The sequence below is a fragment of the Haemaphysalis longicornis genome, unplaced genomic scaffold (genome assembly GCF_048455015.1).
Source record: "Haemaphysalis longicornis isolate Haplotype H1 unplaced genomic scaffold, Haemaphysalis longicornis Haplotype H1 scaffold_12, whole genome shotgun sequence".
In the NCBI taxonomy this organism is placed as follows: domain Eukaryota; kingdom Metazoa; phylum Arthropoda; class Arachnida; order Ixodida; family Ixodidae; genus Haemaphysalis; species Haemaphysalis longicornis.
Genome location: NW_027526225.1, coordinates 26,827,165 through 26,852,112, shown reverse-complemented (window position 1 = coordinate 26,852,112; position 24,948 = coordinate 26,827,165). Strand labels below are relative to the sequence as shown.

Below are 24,948 nucleotides of genomic sequence, written 5' to 3'. Positions count from 1 at the left end.
TATATATATATAGCCGGCTCACTAAGAGGGTTCAACTTAAATTGAGAACGACTCAGCGTGCAATGGAGCGGTAAATGATAGGTGTAACATTAAGGGACAAAAAGAGAGCGGAGTGGGTCAGGGAACAAACACGTGTTAAGGGCATATTAGTAGAGATTAAGAAAAAGAAATGGACGTGGGCAGGGCATGTAATGCGAAGGCGGGGATAAATTGGTCACAGTTTGCACAGGACCGAGGTAAAATGAGAATAATGGGAGAGGCCTTTGCCCTGCAGTGGGCGTAAATAGGCTGATGATGATGATGATGATATATATATATATATATATATATATATATATATATATATATATATATATATATATATATATATATATATATATTGTGAGCATCCTTGGGCAATCTACCGGCACCGGTTGGCACAGTCGGTCTTGGTGGGGGATCATCGGACTGCCATCAGTGCTTCCTATTCATTTGTACATTATCATCATCATTAACGAACGTGCTCTAGCACTTCGTCCTCATCTCTCTGAATACTCATCATTATTGTGTGTGTAACCGGGCGTTCCCTGCTCGAGCCTCGGAATAAACGGTCGCCCCGAACATCGGCCTCTTCGGTGAACCTTGTCCTCTCAAGTGGTGGAGGGTGCGTTTCGGTCTCGCTTCGTACCTCTTCGGTCCCACTCCTGGAGCTGCGTTCCGGTCACCGGTTGCCTGGCCCAGCCATGCCCATGACGCGAGAATCGGCCAACACTGCCGCCAACCCGGCACCGCCGCAGTGTATCATTACGACCCGCCAGCGCGACCCGCCATCGTTCGCTGGCCTTCGTGGCGAAGATATTGAGGAGTGGCTCGATATCTACGAACGAGTCAGCGCCTTTAACAGGTGGGACGACCGCGCTAAGCTGCAGAACGTCTCGTGGTCCCTTGACAAAGCAGCCAAGACGTGGTTCTTCAACAACGAGCACCGAATCGCTGACTGGCCCGATTTCACCGGGCAGATACGCCAGAAATTTGGCTCATCCGCTGCTCGTTCTGACGCCGCGAAGAAACAGCTGGACGATCGCGTGCAACATGCCCAAGAGATGTATACGTCGTATATAGAGGACGTTCTTGCGCTGTGCCGTCGGGTCAACGGGGATATGCCAGAGGCAGATCGGGTGCGTCACATTATGAAGGGGATCGGCCAGTTTGCATTTTCAGCCCTTGCCGTGCAGAACCCAGCGACGGTAGCCGATGTGGTCGCGACGTGTCAACGATTGGACGAGCTGCAATCCATCCGCCTACACAATGACTCGCGGGCACCTGCCAATCTCGCCAATGATGAGCTACGCACGATGATTCATGCCATAATTCGTGAAGAGCTCGGTAACCAACAGTCACTATGCAGTGCCAGCAGTCGTCGCAGCGCTCCTGCACCTGGGCGTCGTGAAATAGTTCAAGAGGAGCTGGCGTCTATTTCCTGCCTTTCGGCGTACCCTCTACCGACAGCGGCAACCAACCCGTCGTATTGCGAAGTCGTAAGCCGAACGCCCTTGCCGTTGGCGCCAGTCGCTGCTCAGCCTCACCCTGGGTTTGTGGCAGCTGTTCCTGCCGTCTCCCGCCCGCAGACCTTCCAGCCGACGTGGCGACAACCCCGCCAGGACCTCCGCACTCGCCGGCCAACGTGCTACTATTGTGGAATCCCTGGGCACATCTATCGTTTCTGCAGGCGACGCCAGCAAGACGAAACACACGGCTACGATGTCAACGAACGGGATGACTTCCGTTTTGGTTCCGGTTACCGTCCACGGTCCTATACGCCTCCTATGCGACGCTCGTCGTCTCCACCTGGCCAACCAGCCTTTCATCACGATTCCCGAGAAGTGCGCCGCCGGTCTCCGTCACCGTATCACCGCACGTCGTCTCCTCTTCGCCCTGTCTCTCATGAGACTAACCAATTGGCGGGAAACTAGGCCCTGCAGTTTTTTTGGGGAAAACTGCACCAGTTTCGAAAATTGAAATTCCCCCAGGTCATCCAGCTAACATGTTATCGGTATGGGGTGAGGGGATTCGTGTACAAGCTTTGATTGATACGGGAGCAAGCATTTCGATTATCCATGCCGATTTGTGTACACGTTTACGAAAAGTGAGAACTCCCTACGTAGGGCCATCTTGCGCGGTGCTAATGAGACTGCACCTACACCTTCGGGATACTGTACAGTTAGGGTTATGATCGCCGGAGTTACCACATATTGTGTGCTGTGCTCTCTCCTTGTGCCCACAAGCTGATAGTGGGCTGGGACTTGCTCTCTTCGACGTCTGCTATCATTTCATGTCGTCAACCCGCCATCGAAATCTCGGATACAGAAGACTTCATTGTTTCCGCTTCAACGGAGTCAGTGACTTTGACAGCAGATTGTGTTATACCTGCTAGCTGCGAGCACATCTTGCCGATTTCCGCTGGAGCCATTACTGGGAGAGATGTCCTCGTGGTTCCCTCTGCTCGTTTGCTATCGCGCGGTATTACAGTCGCTGCGGGTCTTGTCCGATTTACGCAAGGTACTGCACTCATTACTGTTCAGAATACGACACCAGAACCAATTCTGCTGTTTAAGGGTTGCACGATTGGATCAGTTAATGACGAAATTGCCGCCGTTCTCCCTCCTGCCGTAACTGCACAGTGTCCACCACATTCGGTTTCTGCCTCCCCCACACCTCTTCTTGGTTCCGTCATCATCCTCGATCTCACTCCATCCCAAAAAAAGTGTCTTCTAGACGTGCTCTCTAAATACCAAGCTTCCTTCGACTCGTGCTCCCCTTCTCTTTCGCAGACTTCTACCACAGAGCACTGCATCGAAACTGATGGCCCCGACATAGTTCGCCGTCGTCCATACAGTGTCTCACCATCAGAAAGAAAAATAATTGACGACAATGTGGCCGACATGCTCAAGCGCAAAATCATACGCCCCTCGGCAAGCCCGTGGTCTTCACCTGTCGTCTTGGTGGAGAAGAAGGATGGCTCAGTGCGCTTCTGCGTTGATTACAGGGCGCTAAATAAGATCACTCTGAAGGATGTGTACCCGATGCCTCGCATTGACGATGCTCTGGACTGCCTTCAAGGCGCTGAGTATTTTTCCAGTGTGGACCTACGGTCCGGTTACTGGCAAATTCCGCTGCGTGAGTCGAACAAAGAGAAGACGGCATTCGCTACGCCTGGCGGCCTCTACGAGTTCAACGTGATGCCGTTCGGGCTGTGCAATGCTCCGGCCACGTTTGAACGGATAATGGATACAGTTCTCCGTGGCCTAAAATGAAAAACGTGCTTCTGCTACCTTGACGATATTGTCATCTTCTCGTCCACGTTCTCCGAGCACCTCAAGCGTCTGGAAGAAGTATTAGTGTGCCTTCCCGCGCTGGGCTTCAGCTTAATGCAAAGAAATGCTGCTTTGCGAGTAAGACTATTAGGTTATTGGGCCACGTGGTCAGCAAAGAGGGCATAGAACCTGATCCTGGCAAGATCGCCGCTGTAGTCGATTTCCCTCGTCCGTTCCACTTAAAAGATCTACGGAGCTTCCTCGGCTTGGCTTCTTACTTCCGTCGCTTCGTGCGTAACTTTGCGGCCATTGCTTCTCCTTTACACAAGCTTTTAAAGTCTGACACGCCCTACGACTGGTCGAGCGAATGTGAAGCAGCCGTTCAAGCACATAAAGGAGCCATGAAGACAAAATACAAGTTGGGTTTATTAGAAAGACTGCTTAGTCCCGATAACAATGATACCAATATCATCGCAATCTTCGAACGAATAACGGAGTTATTAAAGAAAATGTGTGAAGCAGTCGCGACCCCCTAGCCAATTTCCCGCAACTTTTCTATGACGTGACGGAACCTTGTTTGTGCGATTGGCGGCCGCCTAACTGACCTGTCGCGACGACACATGACTGGACGTCTGTAATGGGGCCTCTAGTTTCATTTGACCGCATCACTTGAATGCTAACGTGCAGTTAACGCACTGAAAATTATGTTTTATTGTTGGCTCGTATGACGTCATTCTTGCTCATAACACGTCACTGTGGCGCAAAATTTGAAAGTTCTTAAATACTTCTTGTTTTTTGTTCGTTAAAAGAACATCTTTTGTGGCTGTAATGGAGCTGAGTGAGATACTGAATCCTAGTTCTTTCAAATTAAACGAAGTTCTATTTTCTCTTCATGGCTCCTTTAAGGACGCGCTCACATCTCGACCTGTTCTGCGCCACTTCGACGAAAAGAGCCCCACAATACTCCACACGGACGCCAACGGTCATGGCCTTGGCGCTGTCTTGCAGCGGGACGCCCAGAATCAGGAAAGAGTAGTTGCCTATGCCAGTCGTTCCCCGACAAGTGCTGAACAAAACTATACCATCACAGAGCAAGAGTGTCTGGGAGTAGTGTGGGCTGTTCAAAAATTCCGCCCATACCTTTATGGCCGCCACTTCACCATCGTAACTGACCACCACGCTCTGTGTTGGTTGTCTTCCCTCAAGAACTTGTCCGGACGCCTAGGCCGCTGGGTTCTCCGCCTTCAGCAGTATGATTTCGTCGTCACACATAACTCCGGCCGGAAACATCTCGATGCCGACGTCCTGTCTCGATGCCCTCTGACCACCATTCCGTCACCTGCTGTGGAGGTCCCGAAAACCGTACTCCAAGTAGCACCCGTTACGTCTCCTTGCCGGCCGCGTACAACCTCCCAACAGTCGTGCTCGCCGTCAACTCGCCAAGTTCCAGCTCCTGCATGGCACGCTTCACCGTCGCAACCACCACCCTACCGGCCACAAATGGGTCCCTGTCGTACCCCGTTCCCTTCGCACATCGATATTAGAAGCTTGCCCCGACGATGCCACGGCTGGGCACCTTGGATTTGCGAAGACTTATGACAGGGTCCGCAGCCGCTACTTCTGGCCTGGGATCTCAACAACTGTCGCAAAATACGTTTCCTCGTGTGCATCTTGCCAGCGTCGCTAACGTTCGACGGCTCCCCCTGCTGGGTTGCTTCAGCCCTTACCTTTTCCCTTCGCGCCTTTCCAGACGGTCGGAATCGACTTGTATGAACCTTTGCCCATCACGCAGTCCGGTCACCGGTGGATAGTGACGGCGGTCGATCACTTGACAAGATATGCTGAAACTGAACCTGTACGCTCCGGGACAGCCGCAGAAGTGGCCGAATTCATTCTACATCACATCATTTTGCGCCATGGTGCACCACGCATACTTCTTAGCGACCGCGGGCGAACCTTCCTGGCGACCATTGTGGAGGAGCTCCTGCGTGCCTCCAACATCGTGCACAAGACTACTTCTGGCTACCATCCCCAGACAAACGGCTTAGCCGAACGTTTCCACCGAACTCTTTCTGACATGATCTCTATGTATATAAGCCCCGACCATCCCAACTGGGACATTATCCTCCCCTTCGTCACCTTTGTTATAACACTACACGTCAGCGTACTACTGGCTACTCTCCGTTCTTTCTCGTCTTCGGCCGCTCACCTTCCTATACCTTAGAGTCAACTTTCTTCTCCGCCCCTGTTTCCTCTGACGCACCAACCCATGAGCAGTACATTTCACGGCTCGCATATTGCCGAGAACAAGCACGCTTGCACAAGGAAGCTAATCAGCAAGTCAGGAAGACAAGAATCAACTCGACACATTCCTCCGTTCGTTTTCACTCTGGTGATGAAGTGCTCCTATGGACCCCCGAACGGAAGCCTGGCCTTTGTGAGAAGTTCCTTCAGCGTTTCCTCGGCCCTTACGTCGTCCTCGAAGAGACTTCTGCAGTTAATTACCGCATAGTACCGATAGGCCCTGTAACAGACCGTCGTCGCCGCGGCGTCGAAATAGTCCATGTATCTCGCCTCAAGCCCTTCAGACGCCGGGCTCCAGAATGACTCGCGGCCAGGCGGCCGACTGCGCAAGAAGGGGGGGGGGGTTAAGGGGGGGGGGGGGGTGTGAGCATCCTTGGGCAATCCACCGGCACCGGTTGGCACAGTCGGTCTTGGTGGGGGATCATCGGACTGCCATCAGTGCTTCCTGTTCATCTGTACATTATCATCATCATTAGCGAACGTGCTCTATCACTTCGTCCTCATTTCTGTGAATACTCATCATCATGGTGTGTGTAATCGGGCGTTCCCTGCTCGAGCCTCGGAATAAACGGTCGCCCCGAACATCGGCCTCTCCTGTGAACCTTGTCCTCTCAATATATATATGTGTGTGTGTGTTTTCTTTTCCAAATTTTGTTTAGGGCATTCGCGTAACCATTCTTTACCCCTAATTGCTGCTCATATTTGGAAATAGTTCGAAATGAGCGCAAGAAAAAAAATTACGCATTTGCCTAAAATCCGGTCATTAGTCGTTACCGTTGTTTCACAGACAAGTTACATCGCATTTTACTCTAGTTATCAAAATCTCTCTGTTTATTTAGGCTATTCGAAAGCCTATGACAAGGTGTGTCACAAACTGGTGGTCTACAAGCCGAGCCAACTAAAACTTGACGACGACGCCATCCTGAATTGGTTTATTGTGATCATGGAGTAATCATGGCACTTTAATCAGCCAGCTTTGTTATTAACAATATGTCGGAACTGCCGCAAGTTCAAGCTCGACTTGAACGAGCCCTTAACGTTATTGAATGACTTAAAAGGAATACTAGACAAGGACGCAGACGGGTAGGGACACCCATGTAACTTTCCTTTTATGCGAAATATACAAACGTATACGTGAGCACACCGTAGCACCCTCTCCCACAACTATTACACTCGCTCCGTCTGGGAAGTCTTCCGAAGGACGTCTTATGAGCGGGACAAGAAATTCGCAGCAGAGCTGAAAGAGGTAGACCTGGTAAGGCTGTCGCTGCTTCGGCAACTCCTTGGTGCGCGCCGGAAGCTGCCCCGAGAAAGGTGCATTTCAGAGAAAGTAGACATCCTTGGAGAATGGGAAGTGATGTTTCGTGTACCCAGCGGGAAAGTGGCCCCGGCGCGTTGCCATCGTTCCTGCGGTAGCGACGTGTTCCTGGTTGTGTAAACGACAGCCGAGTTGGCTTTCGAAAGCCCGCCAGGCTCTCCCATCCGTTTTCCAACCGAGGCGAAAAGCTTTCTTAGTAAGATTGTAATAGCATGGCTCAAAACCCCTCGAATATCTAAATGCAAAAATTACGGAAAAACATTAGAAAGAAGCCATTTTGCGCGCTCATGGCTTGTGTAAAGTAACACTGAAAGTAGGGCGAGTGGGCAAATCATCGTGGGAAGCAACACAGCACGCTAAAGACCACGTGCGGTGTCAAAGACACAGGTGCTTTTGCGCTTTTTAAAATGTGTCTTTTACCGGATACCGCTGTCTTGCAAAAGAGTGCACGTGGGGCAGACGGGGCGCTGCCTAAACATCAGGCTAGGAGAGCACCCAGAAACACACACAAAAAAAATCACACGCATGCAGATTTTCCTGCACATTGTTCAAAGTGAGGATGCGAGCCCCTTTTGGGCGGTACCAAGGTGGTCTTCGAACCCCTCTGTAATACTCCTGGGCCATGAGGGTATGTGAATAAATAAATAAAATAAATAGTAACTCCTGGTGGCGGGCTTGCTGGATGAACATGGTTGGTTGGATTGCGTTGGTGTTATAGCCAGCGCAATTGAACTAACGATTTTCCAGCATAGAAATGGGATAGTTGGGTAGATAATTGAAGCCTCCTCCATTACCCTTCATAAAGATGACTGCGTAAGCCAGACCCCGATTATTCCCCATGAGAAGAAGATAAGATAGTCAACCCTATTCTTACGTGACTTGCCAGCCTTTTTGCACACGACTTTGCTTCTCATTTCTCTCCTCTTTTGCGCATTATTATACGCAGCGTCGCATCAATATTTTATTGCACATCTGCACATGTGCGCACTTGCGTGTATTCCTTACGTTTCCTAATATACTTGCGTATATTCCTTACGTTTCCTAATAAACCCTAGGTGTGAGTGAGCGCTGTGTTGTACGCGCCACTTTCTGCCGTCCCGTTCTTTTGCGCACTGTGTTGTTTTTTTAGAAAGTAGTGACAACCCTTTGTGGTGAGAGCACCTTACAATGTTTGAAACTTTCACAAATTCCGTAGCAACGGCTGTGTGTCTTGCAATGTGACATTCTAAATGACTGAATTACACTGTCAGCAATCAAAACGAAAATTTTCAAACTTTCATTGATTGATTGATTGATTGATTGATTGATTGATTGATTGATTGATTGATTGATTGATTGATTGATTGATTGATTGATTGATTGATTGATTGATTGATTGATTGATTGGGGGGTAAACGTGTACGCTACACAGACGATAATTCACGCCGTAGCGGAGGGCGCCCGCTTAATTTTGACCACATCTTGACGTGCTCCAAAGCCTCGTACACGCGGGCGTTTTGAAAACTTTTGATGTCCTAAGGTGTATACATGGTAGATGGGAGGACGGCGGGCGGGAGCTGCTCGTACGCCACTGGACCCCACAGCCCTTGATTCATTTGGTTCGGCGCACCAGCACTATTGCACATGAGTACAATGCGTGCAAGGAGCATATTAAGTAAACGGAACAGACCGGAAGAAAAAAAACCGACTCCATTATTTGGGAGAAGAAGGAGGAAAAAACAAGAACAAGAAAACAAGTTGCACTGACAATACAAAACACGGCATAGCAGAAAAATGAGGAATACGCATGCCAAGAACGTCCTCTTCAACTTAGGAAACGAAATGTTACAAGAAATCAAAGAATATAACTACCCCATACAGCTGGTTAGTGCTGACTCAAACCCCGAAAGAGAAATCCGTCACAAAATAGGTATGAGCTGGAGAGCACTCGGCCAACATTTCCGAATAATGAAACGTACGCTACCTCTGTCACTTAAACAAAATTCTATAAGCAGTGCACACTGGCGGCGATGACATAGGGAGCTGAAACTTGGCGCCTTACTAAACAACTGGAAAGAAAACTTAGGTGGGCTCAGCGAGCCACGGAACGAATAATGTTAGGAATAACACTCAGGGATAGGAAACGAGGAACCTGGATTAGGAGCAAACTCGAGTGGAATATATCATAGTTCAAAATAAAGAAAAAGTAGTGGACTTGGGCTGGTCATGTAGTGAGGCAAACCGACAACAGGCTGACAATTAGCGTAACAGAGTGGATACCAAGAGATGGGTCTGGAAGAAGGGGAAGGCCAATAACCCGATGGAGGGATGAAATAAAGAAATTGTGGACTCGACCAGTGCAGGACAGAAGCAGTTGGACAGAGAGAGAAAGAGAGAGAGAGAGAGAGAGAGAGAGAGAGAGAGAGAGAGAGAGAGAGAGAGAGAGAGAGAGAGAGAGAGAGAGAGAGAGAGAGAGAGAGAGAGAGAGAGAGAAGCTCTTTAGTAAAGAAGGAAATGCAGAGAGGTTTGCCAACATGCGTACGTCGACATGCTACTCTGCAGGAAGGGGAATGGGGAAAAGAGAGATGAGTAGTAAGAAGAGAGGTAGTAGAGAAAAGGAGAAAAAAAGAGATAGCGTGATATTCGATCAGTCATTCATTCATAAGGTCAGTCTTCGCTACATGTGATGTAGCGAAGACTGTCCGCATAAGGGGGGGCTATATAGTCTCAGCGAAGCCAATATCGTGAAGAGAGCTAAATAAGACATCCAGGATTTTCCGCTAAGATGATGGAGAATGCCATGGTCCAAGTAGCAGGCTCAGCGTAATTGGTCCAGGGTGAAGACATGTCATGTTCTGCTGCAACCGGCTCCTTACGTCTGTGTAGGCGGAACACTGTAGGACGACATGGAGGCATCATTTTTTGTAAAGAAAATTTTCCTTTTGTTTTTCATTTCTAGGGCCCTGCGTGCAGCCTCATCTGCTCTCTGATTTCCTAGGAAACCACAGTGTCCAAGAAGCCACTGAAGAGTTCTGCGATGGCCAGCAGCGTAAGCGAGATGGTGAAGGTATTTTACTTCGCGCAGTATGTGGTCGTGGATGCTCAAGCAGCTAGAACGTCGCAGGCTTTCTAGGGCGGCCTTCGAGTCTGTGAATATGGTCCATTGTGTCGGTGGCTGACGAAGTATATAACCGGATGGCTTCTTTGATTCCATAACGTTCAGCTAGCGTGGACGAAGTCGCTCGCTGAAGCCCGCATGACAGTGATTTGTTAGCTGACGGAATAAAACTCCTGAAGAACTGCACTCAGATGTAGTCGATTCATCAGTAAAAATATGGGTGATTGCGGAGTACTGCAGTGTACCTGACTAGGCTGCTACTGCTGCTGATGATGGTGATATTTCTGAATAGTCGCTTGTTTTTATTATTGAGTCGACGCAGTTTCTGAGAGAACCACGGAGAGATATTACGTGTTTTGATGATCATGAGTGGTGTATGTTGATCAATTAGATTAGAAGAGTATTTATAAAAAGGTACATCCAGTTATCTTGAAGTTAACGTGACAAATGGCTCTCCAAAACTCTTCAGTCAAACCTGATCATTCAATGATATTTTCGTCAAAGTTGGCTCGGTTATTACACCTTATACGCTTTTCAGTGATTGGATTTTTTTAGCAAACCAGTTAAGTCTGCAGTAATTATGTCATAATCAGAAAGCCCATCGATATGGGCTATATCAGCAAACAGATCAGGACTTGGAGTTAAAAGTACATCAATAGTGTTCGCGCATGTGTTCGAACGACGTGTTGGTTTATCGATAAGCTGCAAAATCAAAAATCGAGTCAAGAATGAAGAAATTCCTGTGCCTGAGTATCTGTAGATAAAACAGGCGATGTAGAACATTGAATGTTTGAACAGTTGAAGTTGCGGATCATTATAAGAACCAAATTGTGAAAGTGTGCGTATATTCTAGCAACACCGCGAATAAATTTATTTTCGAACGTCGCATTCATGTCTAGGGACGATAAAACACCAACAATAAGATCATTACAACTAAGCCTCAATGAAATGAAAACACCTTGGGAAATGAGTTGACAAGGAAGGTTAGTGGAATGAATTCTTTACACATTGAAATGAGCATCTTTTCTGACTGACTGATATTCGTCAGAATTACAAGAATATTATTATCCGGGACACTAACGTTGAACCATGTTTTCGTAATGTCCGATGATGGAGAACATGCCTCGATTTGTGAAGATAGCTGAAACCTTTTACAGGGAACACTTCTGATATTAGATTGGTAGATATTAGTACATATTAGTGTAGATACAGGCTACGCAGAACATGGCCGCAGCAATCCTCCTTTTGAGCATTCCTTCAAACCTCTTCGTGACACACCCACACCGGCGGCAAGGCGCCGTCACGGCATCTCTCAAAACAACAGAGAGAGGGTGGTGTGGTGGCGCTTAAGCGTGTACACATGAAAACCTTCACGTGGGCTGGGGAGAGGAGGACGAGCGGAGAGTGACTTCGAAAGTGAAGTCAGTGCTTCAGCGCAACACGTGATAAGGTCCAGTGTAGCGAGAGAGTAGTCTGTAGAGAGTCCTACGGGAGTCCACAGCAAGACCAATGTACCAGGCTGGAACTGGGTGTCGGTATGGCGGTGTTCGTAAAGAGATTTCAGGTAGGCTTTGGAGATCGAACGATCTGACGAGCGAGATCCGTCAGGGTGACGGCGTCGCTGGTGTGCTCGCTAAATGAAGCGGTGGTAGTCCAGATCGGTGTATCCAAGCGTAAAGCAGGCTCTCTTCCAAATAGCATGCACAAAGGAAAGTAACCGGCAGCTTCATGGCGGGAAAAATTGAAGGCGGTGAAAATAAACGGCATGGCAGCATCCCAACCTCGGTATTTGGTGGAAACGTGCGTAGAAATCCTGTTGACCAAGGTGCGGCTTAATCGATCTCTAAGGCCAGTTCGTTTTTGGGTGGTATGGTGTAATCAATTTGCATTCACTGGAGCAGGAACGAAGAACGTCGGCAACAATATTAGACAAGAAATTCCGTCCCCGATCGACCGAGAGCTGGCGAGGTGGCCCATGACGTATAATGACATCATAAAGAAGGAAGTCGGCGACGTCAGTTGCGCAGCCTATGGGAGGGCCGGCATAGTGTCGCATCGTGTTGGTCAACCTGGGGCAACGAAAATGCGCTTTAAACCAGTCGTGAATGAAGGAAAAGGTCCCAGGAAATCCAGACTCGCGCGGAAAAATGGTTAATGGGGAAAAATTTCACCATCTTCCCGTGGGGGGAACCCTGAGGAGGACGCGAAGCAGCAAGGAAGTGAGTAGTGTGAGTAGATTTGGTGTGTTAGAGTAAGGAGACGCGTGGGTAGGGTGAGGAGGAGAATGGAGGAGAGACGCGCATGCGCAGTGGGGTAGCACGTAGCGTGTGCGCACACCTGGTTTATACGGCTGTAAGGAGGAGAATGGAAGAGAGACGCGCATGCCCATTGGAGGTGTGGACGGCGCAACAAAGGAGGGAACAGGCTGGACCATAAGCATTCTACGGGAACATGGTGTAATTTTGTTGGAAGGGGGTGTTAGAGTGGAGAGCATTAAAGAGAGAGAGAGAGAGAGACGGTGTACGTGGTATGTCTTGATTTAGGCATTATCATGATCATGTTCAACGTAGGTGACGTCGAGCTGTGGTTGGCGTTCCGCTCTGATTATGACCGGCTTATGGTCTGTGAAATATAAAGACAAGGGCTGTTGTATTGGATGAACCCTAAAGTTGCTGAAGATGAGGTCGATGCACGTTCTCCGGATGGTTGTTTGCTGCTTGTAGTCACGGCCCGCCGATACTCGCCGACGCACGCCGCCGCCGACGACGATGAAACGTCGAAGGCGCGTGAAGCGTGCTCGTATCGTGCCGGCCCAGGAAGACACCGGCAACACTGTCGCTCCAGGACCCATTATAGGACCCACGAAGCCAAGGACGGTGCAGTTTTCTTGAAGGAGAAACAACTTTATTGGAGCGAACTTGTGCTCCCCTAACAACCCAAAAGAATACAGAGGCGGCGAAGCAGCGGTCAACAAAGTGACGTGCGTCGGCGAACTCGCAGAATCGAATAGCTCGGCCTCTGGTCTGCAGGCTTTTTATCTTTCGGCGCGCGTGGTTCTCGAACCCCCGATTCGCATCGAGAACATTGTAGATCCAAGAAGATTATTCCGGGCTGTTCACGTTAGATCGGAATGCTCTCCCTATCAGAACAGATAACACATGCGGCACAGAAAGAAAGAATGAAACACGCGCTTCCCTTGGCACAGAGATAACACAGGCCGGCGCAGCCGGTCGGAAAAAGCAAAACACAAATAAACAAAGCCATTGCATGGTTTGCTGCAATATTGTAAGACACCACCGGGCGTTCAGCAAGCCCCGCATACGCAGTGGGGGTGTGGACGGCGCAACATCAACAACAAGGGAGGGACATAGCCCCGACCATTAGATGCTTCGCATCTAAAATAAAGCGGATGCAGCACAGCGGGCGATTGACTTGGAACTGTTTGTCGTTGGCACTGGTCACACGCTAGTGCGTACCGTTCAGTTCAGTTCAGTTCAGTAAATCTTTATTGAGGTTGGGGAAGGGATTAAAGGAAGAAACTTGGGTGGAGTACTCTTTCCAGGGCCCCAAAAGCTTGTGCCCCGGCTCAGACCCTGTCGATCAGCTGGCGCTGGTCTTCCAATGCCTGGCTGGCCAGAGTCGCCTCCCACGTTTCTAGTTAATGAAGTGTATTGTTTTCGGTTTGCCATATAACTGAGCAGTTTCATATGGCGTGGAAAAGGGTGTTTTTTTTTTCATTACATTGAAAACAGTTCTCACTAAATCTGTCTCCGAACATAAGTGCCAGCCTTGATTTATGTGGGAATGTGTTAGTTTGTATTCTTCTCGGTGTTTGTGCATCGTGGGTGTTTAGTGCCATGTGAGGAGCGGGTAGCGATCTCCTTTCAAGTCTTTTTCTTTAAAGACGCTCTCCGTAGGATTCGTATGGTGAAAGGGCGTGGGATAGTCCTCGTCGCTGCTGTTCGCCTGTTCGTAAGACTTCTCGCAAGTGAGTCAGCGCTCTCGTTTCCTTCCAAGCCTTCGTGCACTGGACACCATGCAATGTTGTGTACACGGTTCAGCTCCCTTGGGATGATGTGTTTAGAGCCAATGGCTATTAATCCGGCAGTGATGTTTTTGATGGCTCTCTTGGAGTCCGTGATGATGTTGAAGCTCCTGTCATTTGCCTCTCCCCATCTGATAGCCATCAGAACAGCACTCATTTCGGCTTCATCAGTGTCTTGTTTTCAAAGGGTGGCGTGGTATATGGGGGAGCCTTTGAAGTAGACAACTGCTGCAATGGAAGAGCCGTGCGGTTAGTCTACACTTGCATCAGTGTAGACAATGTTTACATGATTTCCGAACTTTCTTCTTAGAAAATTTGTTCTTGCTAATCTCCTTTCCTTGTTGAAGGTTTTGTCCATGTGTTTGGGTATAGGTAGGGTTTTTATTCCCTTCATTTGGTCCGGTGATAGTTCTATCGTTCTATTCAAGAATTTTTTTCTGCCGTAGAGCCAATGTTGGTAGGATTGCTCGGCCTGTGCGGGTCTTGAGTAGTCGTTCTTTTTGGTTTGCGAGCACTGCGTCCCTTGTTTCTTCGAAAGTGGTGCACACTCCGAGATCGTAGAGCTTTTGATTAGCTGTGTAGATGGGGAGGCCGAGTGCTGTTTTATAGGCTGTTGTAATTGTCGCATTGATCTTTTTGAGGTGTTTACCCTTTAGAATGTGGAAGGGTAGGCTGTAGGCTACTCTGCTAATTCTTAGGGCTTGGGTAATCCGCAGCGTGTCCTCTTCTCTCATTCCGCTTGGGGTTCTGGTGATTCTTCTTATAATCTTGGCTAACTGTTGGGTTGTTTCGTCCGCTCCGTTGTTGGGTTGGGTTACCATGCCCAAGATTCTTATCTGGCTTCTCTCAGGGATTGGCTTCGAGTCGATGCAGAGTAACGTTTGCTTTTCCTTCCCTGAGTGGAATATTCTGATAGCTCTGATTTTTCAGGGGCGCATTGCAACCCGTTGTTAGCCGCAAGTTCTGTGATTTCATTGATTGCGTTTTGCAGAGTTTGGATTTTTTTATTTCTGTGGCCTTTATTTGTCCATAGGGTGATATCGTCCGCGTAAATTGCAGCCCCGAGTTGGTCGTATTCTGTGATTCTTTTTGTTATTTCTATGATAGTGATGTTAAAGAGAAGCGGTGAGATGATAGATCCCTGTGGTGTGCCTTTGTTGGGCATGTCAAAGAGATCTGACTTTGTGTCTTCAATGCAAATGGTAGCCGTTCTGTCGGACAGGAATGCTTTCACGTAGCGGAATGTTCCATCCGCGCATTCTAGCCTCTCTAGAGCTGTGAATATGGCGCCGTGTTTTACGTTATCGAAAGCTCCTTTGAGGTCTAGTGCCAGGATAAATTGTTCCCCTTCTTCCTTCTTTTTGAAGATATCGTGCTGGAGTTGGTACCGCTCAATGGAGTAATACATCATCATCATCATCATCCTATCTACGCCTACTGCAGGGCAAACGCCTCTCCCATTGTTCTCATATTATCCCGGTCCTGTGCAAACTCAATGTGCGCATCGCACCAACGTGGCCAAACAGTGGATGATGCTGAAGTTTCCTGATTTGTGCCTTGATCAGGTGCTTGTGTGCGCAGCATTTCCTCCGCCTCAGGAAACGATCGCGGCATCGCCGAACGCACGACGGCACGCGCTACTCTGGCGTTATCTCGCAGCGCGTCGCCACCGCCGAGAATATCTCTCTCGGCTACGGCACACCGCCCTCGCCCTCACACTTTCGCCATACTTTCTTCCTCCGCTTTCTTGCTCGCTCAACCTCACGTGTCGTTAGGAAGTAGTCGCCGTCAGGAACAGGTAGTGAAGTAGAAAGTTGGACATTAGTAGCAGGTCGCGGGGAGAGTCGAATTGACACCTCGACAACTGTCGCACAGTAAAAAACATACACACCAACTTCTTCCAAAGTCCCTCTGGTCGATGGCAGTTTTGCAGGATATTAACGCTTCCTACACAGCAAAATAGACGTGCCGGTCTTTACTGTCGCCGCCTTGGGAGCGAAAACGGGACGTACAACACCCTGTCGCAACTCTCAGTCAGGCGCCGTGGTGAAGGGAGCTGGAAGGATGGGCGAGCATGGCCATAATTCAATTTCGGCAGCGCAGACATGCTTGCTCAACAGGGATCAATACTCTGCTCTTGATGGGCGGCCACATAATCAGGAAATGACGGCCGACGTTCCCCGTGGGCGCCGTTAGCATTGACAAGGCGGGTGCAACGACCTTGCTGACATGCCATAGGCGAAACTTTTGACCCCGCCGTTACTCGTACAGCATTCCAGCATTACGTCAAAAAATCCGATGGTAAAAGACAGTGTTGTGATCGGTGGTGTGCTTGCCGCCTTTTATTTCTCTAACATGGTGTATCGCTAAGTTGAGGACGATCAATGATGGTGATAATTTTGTGGTTCTAAATACTAGACTTCATTTTTTCGTGTCTGAAATAAATAGTTTTTCAGAACGATAGCCTCCGGCTATTCTAAACTAAAGTTTGAATCAACACCATTTATTTCAGGTAGCAGGTCGTTATCCACTTCGAGCATCGTACAAACTACAATAACCAACCGTATTCTTTGGTAGGGGAGAGTATTCGTACCGTCTGCGTAGCACGCTAACTCCACGCGTTATGATCGGTGTCGCGAATGAAAGAAAAGGGGAATGGAATGATACTCCTTACAGGAACATAAAAAACTTATTGCACAGTTTACTGCTCCAGCCTGCACAACGGTGCAAGCCTGACGTCACAGCAGAGCTGTGTTCTCACTACGCTAATCTCGGTGAGCGCCATGTAATTCACTGAGAACAATCTACTATCTGTTTATACATGGCGCTGGGCAGCAGAAGACCAACTCAAATGCAAAAAGTATACAAGTGATTTATTTGTACAGTGCCCAGTTCGGTATTCCCATACTTCATCGCCCGACGCTGCAAAGTGTCGCCGAGCGCTTCCTCGTGTTGAAGACCTGCACTACTTCTTGTCCTTCTGGACGATGGCGTTCTCGCCTGGCAGCGCGCCGCGCTTTCTGATAAGCCGCCTCTTCTTCGGGCGTCCGTACCTTCCTTGGGCGCCCCATACCCTCTGTGCCCTGCTCAGAGTCGGAGAGCGCACTGCCGCCATCGTTGCGGCGGTTCCAAGTTTTATGAGCGCAGGTGGTCTCCCCTAGAATCGCGGAGCGAGTAACGTCATGAGCAGACGACAGAAGTTTTCTTCGCGGCGCTGTTTGGTTGATTGCTTGCGATTATATGCTCTTCATTGAAATGCTCAAGTTTCTACTTTACACTATTGTGTAACGGGTGCATTAGCCCTCCTTACGCCCGATTCCTGGCCAATCCCCCACGTACTACGTGCCGCCGAGCACTCTCACGAGACGCACGGTCAGGTGCGCTCGGCCGCTTGTGGGTATTTTTCTGTTCATTGATGGCGTAATGAAGAGATTAAACAGCTGTTGAAACTCTTGTGATAGAACAAGTTGCAGGGAGCAACGAATTACCGTAAGAGTTTAGGAAAGTTCGTGCATGGTCAGCGCTTGTGCTAGTAGCCACTCTCTTTCGTCCTTCGTTTAATTGTTCGTGCTGTAAGCATTAATTCAAAGGAGAAACGAAAGAAGGTAAATGGGGAATCAGGCCACGATTAGCTTTGGCAGAGGAGTCGTACGTCTTAATAAAATGACTCAGTGGTATCCAGTCTCGCGCCTTGAACCACTCCATGCAGGTTTGGTTTTGTTCTGTTTTAAATCCATGATAGTTGCTTAGTCGTAAAAAACCATGGGAGCGGGCGGTTTAGTTAGACACTTCTTTCGGACAATGAAAGGGGGGGACAACCTCTTTTTATGAACCAGTCTTTCTTCAAAGCCCACGACAGAATCGAAACCCTGGTATAACTAACAGAATGTGGTGAAAGAAACCTGATACAGGGAAGAAATATCAGACATCCGACTTCCGAAAAATCAAAAAAGACAATTTATACCGACATGTTGGTATTTATATGCGTTTTGACGGCGCAAGCATTGTTCGCAATTCTCTGGCATAATGAGAAAAAATTAGTGCCCTTCCATTCTGTGAAGAAAGATGGCCTGCGAAGGTGGGCGCTGTCCAGCCAGTGCACGACACAAAACAAGTTTGTTTGTAATTTGCGATTGAGCACGCTTCTTTCACTTTTTTGCACGTTCTAGGCAACTCTTGATGGAAAATAACCTAATCATGAACAGTAAAGATGCCCCATCAAATGACCGTCTACTGGAGTGCTTGTGGGTGCTTCAAGAGCTCTCGTGCCTTCTGAGTGACGTTGTGAGATGAAGAAAAAAATCGCAAACGTCGGCATATGTGAGCATATTGCAGAACGTACAGGTGCGCGCAAAGGTAAACGGAGCACGGGAGCGGTGGCCGAATAGTTGTTCTGTTTTCACTTATTTAAGAGACTCAAGGCTTAGTATGCATTTAGTGAGTCAGATCTATATTTAGGAAACTAGGTTGTCCTCTCGGATATCATCCAGCAAAGAAAAGTACGCAGGACCATGGAGCCACTGGTGGTAGTGCGTATCTTGCCTCAAATTTAGGCCTGAGGCTATCAGTCATTTTCTCGGAATGTCTTTGTTTCCAGGGCCTGTCTATAATATGTGGTGAAGGACTGCCGAAGCCATTTCATCGGAGCAGGTTGGACATTTCACGTGCCCTCAGTAGTCCCCTTTCCACACAGCCGTACGGGAAAGAGTAAGAGCCACCCCTAACCGTATCCTTCGTACGACAATATCGTCCATCCTGGGAAGGTTGAGGGGGCAAGAAGCAAACACGGAGGTGTAATATCATGCGTTCGGCGTCGAAGGTCCTCCTTTGCAGCCATTCGTGTGGCCCATGGGTCCCCTGCGAGCTGGGCTGGGGATTACAGCCAGGCAAGTTGTGTGACAGGAAGTCAGCCCTTTCATTACTAAAAATACTGGTATGACCAGGAACCCATGACATAATCACCTTTGATGGCATTTTGCTGTGGAGCTGGTGGATTCGTTGGCAGGTGATGTGAGTGCGCAACCTGTTTTGAATAAAGGATCACCTGCGGAGAGTCATTACGAAGATTGATGGTTGTCTGGGCTTGACTGGAGGCGGCTGTACAGAGCGGCTGCACTATCACGCATAGTGGACAAGCGGAACGCCAGTCGAGCAACATTGCGCGCGGCCATGATGAAGTAAACAGAGCGATTGTGCCGGCTGCTCGGCTCAGCGCGCTCACGCATCGCCTAAGCTCGGACATCACGGACTCGCAGTACTGGGGTACTGGATGATATGGCGCTTGCGTCACGGGATTCATGTTTACTATCACCGGGTGGGACACCTACCTCTCTGGTATACCGCGTTTGAGCGACCAGCGCACCCGTGCCGTTTGCAGAGGCGGACGCACCAATGAGTCGGCGTGACTCCTGCAGAACTCGTAACCGCATGTGGTGATAAAATTAAAACAGCTAGCAAAAGCTCAGAAACTTATCCGATCAGACTGACCGCTGAGGTGACTACGAGTGGCTCTATGAGAGCACCGCGGAGCCGCGCTATCATTGAGCCGCGTTTCTTTTATCATGGCCGACGTTTTGCGAATGACGTCAGTGTTGTCATCATGAAAGCTCGCGTATGTACTATGTTGCCAACTTATCTGAAAAGGGTCTATTTCAGCAGGATTGGGTTACATTTGGCAGAGGCGTCGGGGATACGGCCTTCTATGCGGGGATGGGTAGGGCTGGTCCCCGCTGTCACTCCATGTGTTCCTGTGCATGAAGCGTCAGTGTATGAAATTAATTGATCGTCTGGTCCGGGGTTATTTAGGATGGGAGAGAGCTGTACTTTACCCTCCTTGGTCCGCCATTGCACATGGCTTGTCTTGTTGGAGGTTATAATCGTGTAATCCCAGCGTGGAATGTCATCCTGACTTTACGGAGGAGCCAAGGTGCTTGGATTGAAGTAGTCGTACAGTGCATATCCGTTCTGCAGATTGCATGGCGACGCCGCCTAGAAATGCCGACCAGACGCAACCACTGGCCTTCTGGGGATGCGTGCTCACTGCCCCGCCACCCTGTCTGATAACACTTAATCGTCGTTTCGATGGCGTGTTTGACTGGGCTTGCCAGTTTTCAAGTGGCAGTGCTTGGCTGTAGAATGGCGCTGATTGTATTGACGGTCCCCGCAATCAGCGGCGACCGAGTCCACTGATTTGGAATTCGAAGAAGCTACGCGCTTGAAAACGTGCCGTTTTACACGCAAAGCAGCGCAGCCATCGGTGTCCTGCCCTTGACCGGCATTGTATTATCTGCATGTTAGGATTCCCAGGGTGTGCCTTTGCAATAGAGTACAAATAAATCGATAACAAAATGTAGCTTCCATATATAGGCACCAGAAGCTGAAGATAACTCTCTTGTATTTGTCCTTTTTTTTTTCGAAGAATCCTAGCTTCTTTAGAAATAATTCTTTTATTCAGGGTTGCTTCGTTTTCTCTTAAGTAATGACTGTGATTGATTACCTCGGAAGTGTTTCGAAGAAAGGTAGATAAAAATTGTGTGTGTCTGCAAAAATTCCGCAGGATAGGTAGGCAATACTGTGCGACGCGCGACGAGGACACCGATGTATGTGCTCAATAGCGTGCGACAAGGCAAAGTTTAAAGCAGGTAGCGTCTTCGAACTCAAAAGCAGCGGATTCGGTCGCCGCTGATTGCGCAGAGCGGCAATGTAACCAGTGTCCTTCTACACCTAAACGCTGCCCTTTGAGAGCTCGCACTCTCAGTCAGACACGGCAGCAGAGCGACGATTAAGCGTTATCAGACATGGTGGCCAGGGCAGTGCACACGCATCCCAAGAACGCCGCTCGTTGCTTCCCGTCGCCATTTCTAGGTAGCGCCGCCATGCAATTGGGCCGCCGCGTCTGCGTTCTGTTTATATCTGAGCGGTCCTGTACAAGGAATTTGTTTTTGAACCAAAAGCTACAGTACGCAACCTCGGGCAGCCTTCGTGGAAGTGACCAGTTTTGACCTTGAGAGCTAGAGGTCAAACCACACCCCCTTCCGCAAACGCCTGGATTGGAGCAGTGCCCGATGGCGGAGAGAGAAAGGCGAGGAGGGAACAGAGAAGCGCGCAGGACCACCCGTGCCGCAACCTGGCGGAGGAAGGCGAGGACGCCGTCTCCGCAGCGATAATGCGCGCGACAAAGGAAGGCGACGTGCGCGCAGAGCCGTGTGCTATGGAGTAGGTGAACATTAAGCTGTGGTCGCTCGTAAAGCAGCGACGCTTAAACAACGCCGCGAGGCGAAGAAGAGGAAACACGCTACTGTTGCGTCCAGCTTCGCTACCTTCAAGTCTTACGTGTTAGTGTGAGCTTCCTTCCTTTTTTGCGAGAGATCACCCTAAGTCATGAGAGAAAGACCGCAAATGAGATAAGACGACGGTGCTGAGGCCCCATATCCTTCCCTGGAGATCTGGCAGTCTCTCGGGATTGAGCCCTGTGCATCGGAAGTGCTACGTGCGTGCGAGTTTACCTTAAGTTACTGGGCAAGTCCACAACCGGTGTTTAGCGCCAGCTTCTAGCTCCGGAAGCCTACCAAATGAACTGGTGTCCGCAACCGGCGGATAACAGCAGCCGGAACAGGCATGGGTAACTGCTGGTGATAAGCCCGACCCGAAATCGGTGCCTCCGCAGCCGGACCTCCTGCCAGCGAGCGAGAAGGAGAGAATAAACGGTTATTGATATTAAGAGACGTCCTTGTGCTTTCGCTTTCAGGGGGTGTCCTGACTCCTTAGTCCGAGATGTCTTGAGTGCGGGCGGCTTTGAGGGCCCTTTGGGCCAGCCGAAGCTGCTCGTCTAGGCTGGTGCTTGCCAAAGCGCTCTCCCAAAGCTCAGCAGTAGAAGTATGCAGGTTTGGGGAATCAGAGGTGATTGGTCACACCCGCTGACCATATGGCTTAGCGTTCCATGTTCTCCGCTAAACCACGAAGAGGGGAGTAGTGATAGTTAAAATGTGGACCCGTATAGGATGGGGGAATGTGTCTGGAGAGCGCGTAAATGACGTTTCTGCTCTCGGGTTAGAGATTTGTAGGAAGAGCAAGTGTCTGACGCGAAAGGCGGTAGTGCTGTTGACCTGCGTAACAGGTCAAGTGCTCCATTCGCTTGGGTTGGGCAATGATGCTCTCGGCGCCCGCGTGGTGGGACAATTGTCGAGCTACGGCGTCAGCCGCCTCGTTTCCTGGGATGCCTTGATGTGCCGGAGCAGGTAGAGGCCTGATTAGCCTCTTTGGGTGCTGCTGCTGAATGATGCGTATCGTTGTGGTTGGCAGGCGTCCCCTCGCGAAATTTCGACACACCTGCTGCGAGTGAGTGACAATGACCGCTTTCAAGCAATTTTCATTTGCCCCAATTGACCCCATGGACATCCAGATGGTAATGTCATCCTCATATAGTCCACGCCGGATCCCCGAGAAGTGGCTGAGGAGAGGCGGCAATCCAATAAGGGCAGTGCTCGAGTGCTGTTTATGTACTAAAATTACGTACAAAATAGAGCACGGGGGAAAATACCGCTCCCTGTGGCGTGCCGCGACCTCCCACGAGGAATGGCTTTGTGGAGGTATCTCCCATTTTTTATGATAGCTTTCCGGCAGGAAAGGAAGCCTCTCACGTATCTGTATGTCACCCGCAGCAGCCAAGTGCGTTAAGGTTCTGCAGGATCTTTTTGTGCCGCGCATTGTCAAAAGGACTCTTGAGTTCAAGTGCCGCGATAGCCGCTGGCGCATTGCGGGTTGCCGGTATCATGACTTCTTCATTAAGCTCAAGGAGGATATCTCGGACTGAGAGGTGAGGATGTTGCTGGGAACAGGGCCGAGTTTTTATTGTAGGGTTGCAAATGGTTAAGAATTACGCGCTCGAGTAACTTGCCGACGCGCGGTTTGGGGCATATCGGCCTCAAATTACCACTAGATGGTTGTCTCCCCGATTTCGGTATAAAGCGAACCTCATCAGTTTTCCCTTCCTCTGGTAGTATACTTTCCGGCCACACGCTGTTGAGGTATGCTGTCAGTTCAATGATTGAATGGTCACCGATACTGATAAGGGCCTCGTTGGTAACCTTGTCCATATAAGGGGTTGTGTTGCGCCTCAGAGTGTGAATGGCCGCGGTAACCTCGTGAATGTAAATGTCTTGATCTAGGAACTGGCTGGGTTCGCCGGTGTAAGGTGGAAGCGCTTCGTAGGGTTGATCTGGAAATACCTGGCCTTTAAGGCAGAAAGGAGATGCTAGCCTCCACCAGGGAACGCGTGAATTATTCGAGTCATGTTCTTGTGAGACTCTGTCTTTGAGGCCACCGGATTAACGAGGGAGTCCACTGGGCACCACGCGATGGAGGTTCTCCTTTTCCACTTGCAGTTCTTGAAGGGTGTACACCGGTGGTAGTGGTAGGGACCATGTAATTAGCTTAATTAAACATGCAAGGACCTGAGTTTAGTTCTAGCAGAGAAACATCGGGCTGTACGTTTAAGATAGCAGGCTGGAATGACACAACAATTACAAATTCATTGTGAGCTACGTAAATAAAAAAATGATGAACGTCGGTGCAGTATTACAGTGGTCTTAGCGGCTAAGATTCAAATAATTTTTAAAAGGGTGACAGTTTAGATAAGAGAAGACGTACAGCCGTTTTTTGTAACCATACTCCCTCCCTACACGGCCATGTACTGACAGAAGACAGGACTTTTACAGCCTTCAGATCTTTGCTGTGTACTAACCGATTATTACAACCTAATGAAACTCGGTACAGCGTCGTTTTAGCGGCCAAACCGGTTAGTTTTTTTTTTTCAAGACATCTACGCTAGATAAAGGGCTACGAAGGATTTTACAAGAGCTCCAAGTACGAAATCTTTTTATTATGCACTGCTTTGTCGTCTCACGCAGGTTAGCTCAGCACGGAGCCGCATACAGCTGCGGCGGGAAAACACAGAATATAATAGTTTTCTAACTTCTACGCACAAAGCCACAAGCAGCCTTCTGCTTTGTGACGAGTTCACGTAATCAGCCGCCATAGAATGCAGACGTCTTGTGTCAAGCATAAAACATCGGTGTAATTACGAAGCAAATGTTCAGTGCTTGTTCAATAGCACCTGTTGTTGTTGTTTTTGAAAACATTTATTAAGAAAAGAGGGGAAGGGAGTTGGGTTAAAAATTGGAGCACTGGGTGGCCATCCTATTCCGGTAGGCCGCGGGCTGTGGCTGCAGTCTTCTCCCGGAGAATCAGGGGGACAGTTTTTACCAGGAAGTGCTACCGAAGGAAAACTGTGACACTATGCTAAAACAAGTATTCCGGTTTGGCAGTTCGGCTTCCCCGGAATATATAACGCACATTAACTCGTAGATTCTGACTTAGCTTCAACCAGCGGGGCGCTGGTGGATGCTAGCACCACACCGACCGAGACATGGCTACAGTGCTACAGATAGATAACAGAGAAAAAAAATAATGTTCCTTCCTCCCTAATAGGAATGGGTAAAACACAAAATTGAAATGTGCAGCAAAATCTGCAGCTGAGCATGATTTTCGAGTTGGCGGCTGTCTTGTGGGTGTGCTTGGCGAGAGACGTCGTGCTGACGGGTCCCTTCGGCAAGGGTGTACTCGCGTCACCTCGGTGACGGATATGACGTCGTGAAATCTTATTGTATCCCGGAATAAAACCCTTCCGTGTTACAATATAAACCCCGAAAACGAACAACCCTAACTATAACATACTCCTTAGTACTAAAGGTTGCTTCCCCGAAATAAGACCCTGTGTGCATGGGTGCACCCTTTACAGGCCGATTGTTTGCGAATCTTGTTTGCGAGATTGACCGAATTCAAGCTGAGCCATCGCAAAGAAACAAGACCTGTTGATTGTAGGGGGACCTCC

At 49.2% G+C, this 24,948-nt stretch overlaps 1 protein-coding gene across 1 annotated transcript in view; it reads left to right on the top strand.

Annotated features, from left to right (window-relative positions):
* Positions 1-722: 722 nt before the first annotated feature.
* LOC144161538 (uncharacterized) overlaps positions 723-24,948 on the top strand; it is a 55,199-nt gene continuing 30,973 nt past the window's right edge. The window contains exons 1-2 of the mRNA XM_077692193.1: positions 723-1,157; positions 2,811-3,215. Coding sequence (XP_077548319.1) covers positions 723-1,157; positions 2,811-3,215 — 840 coding nt within the window. The remainder of the gene's footprint in view (positions 1,158-2,810; positions 3,216-24,948) is intronic.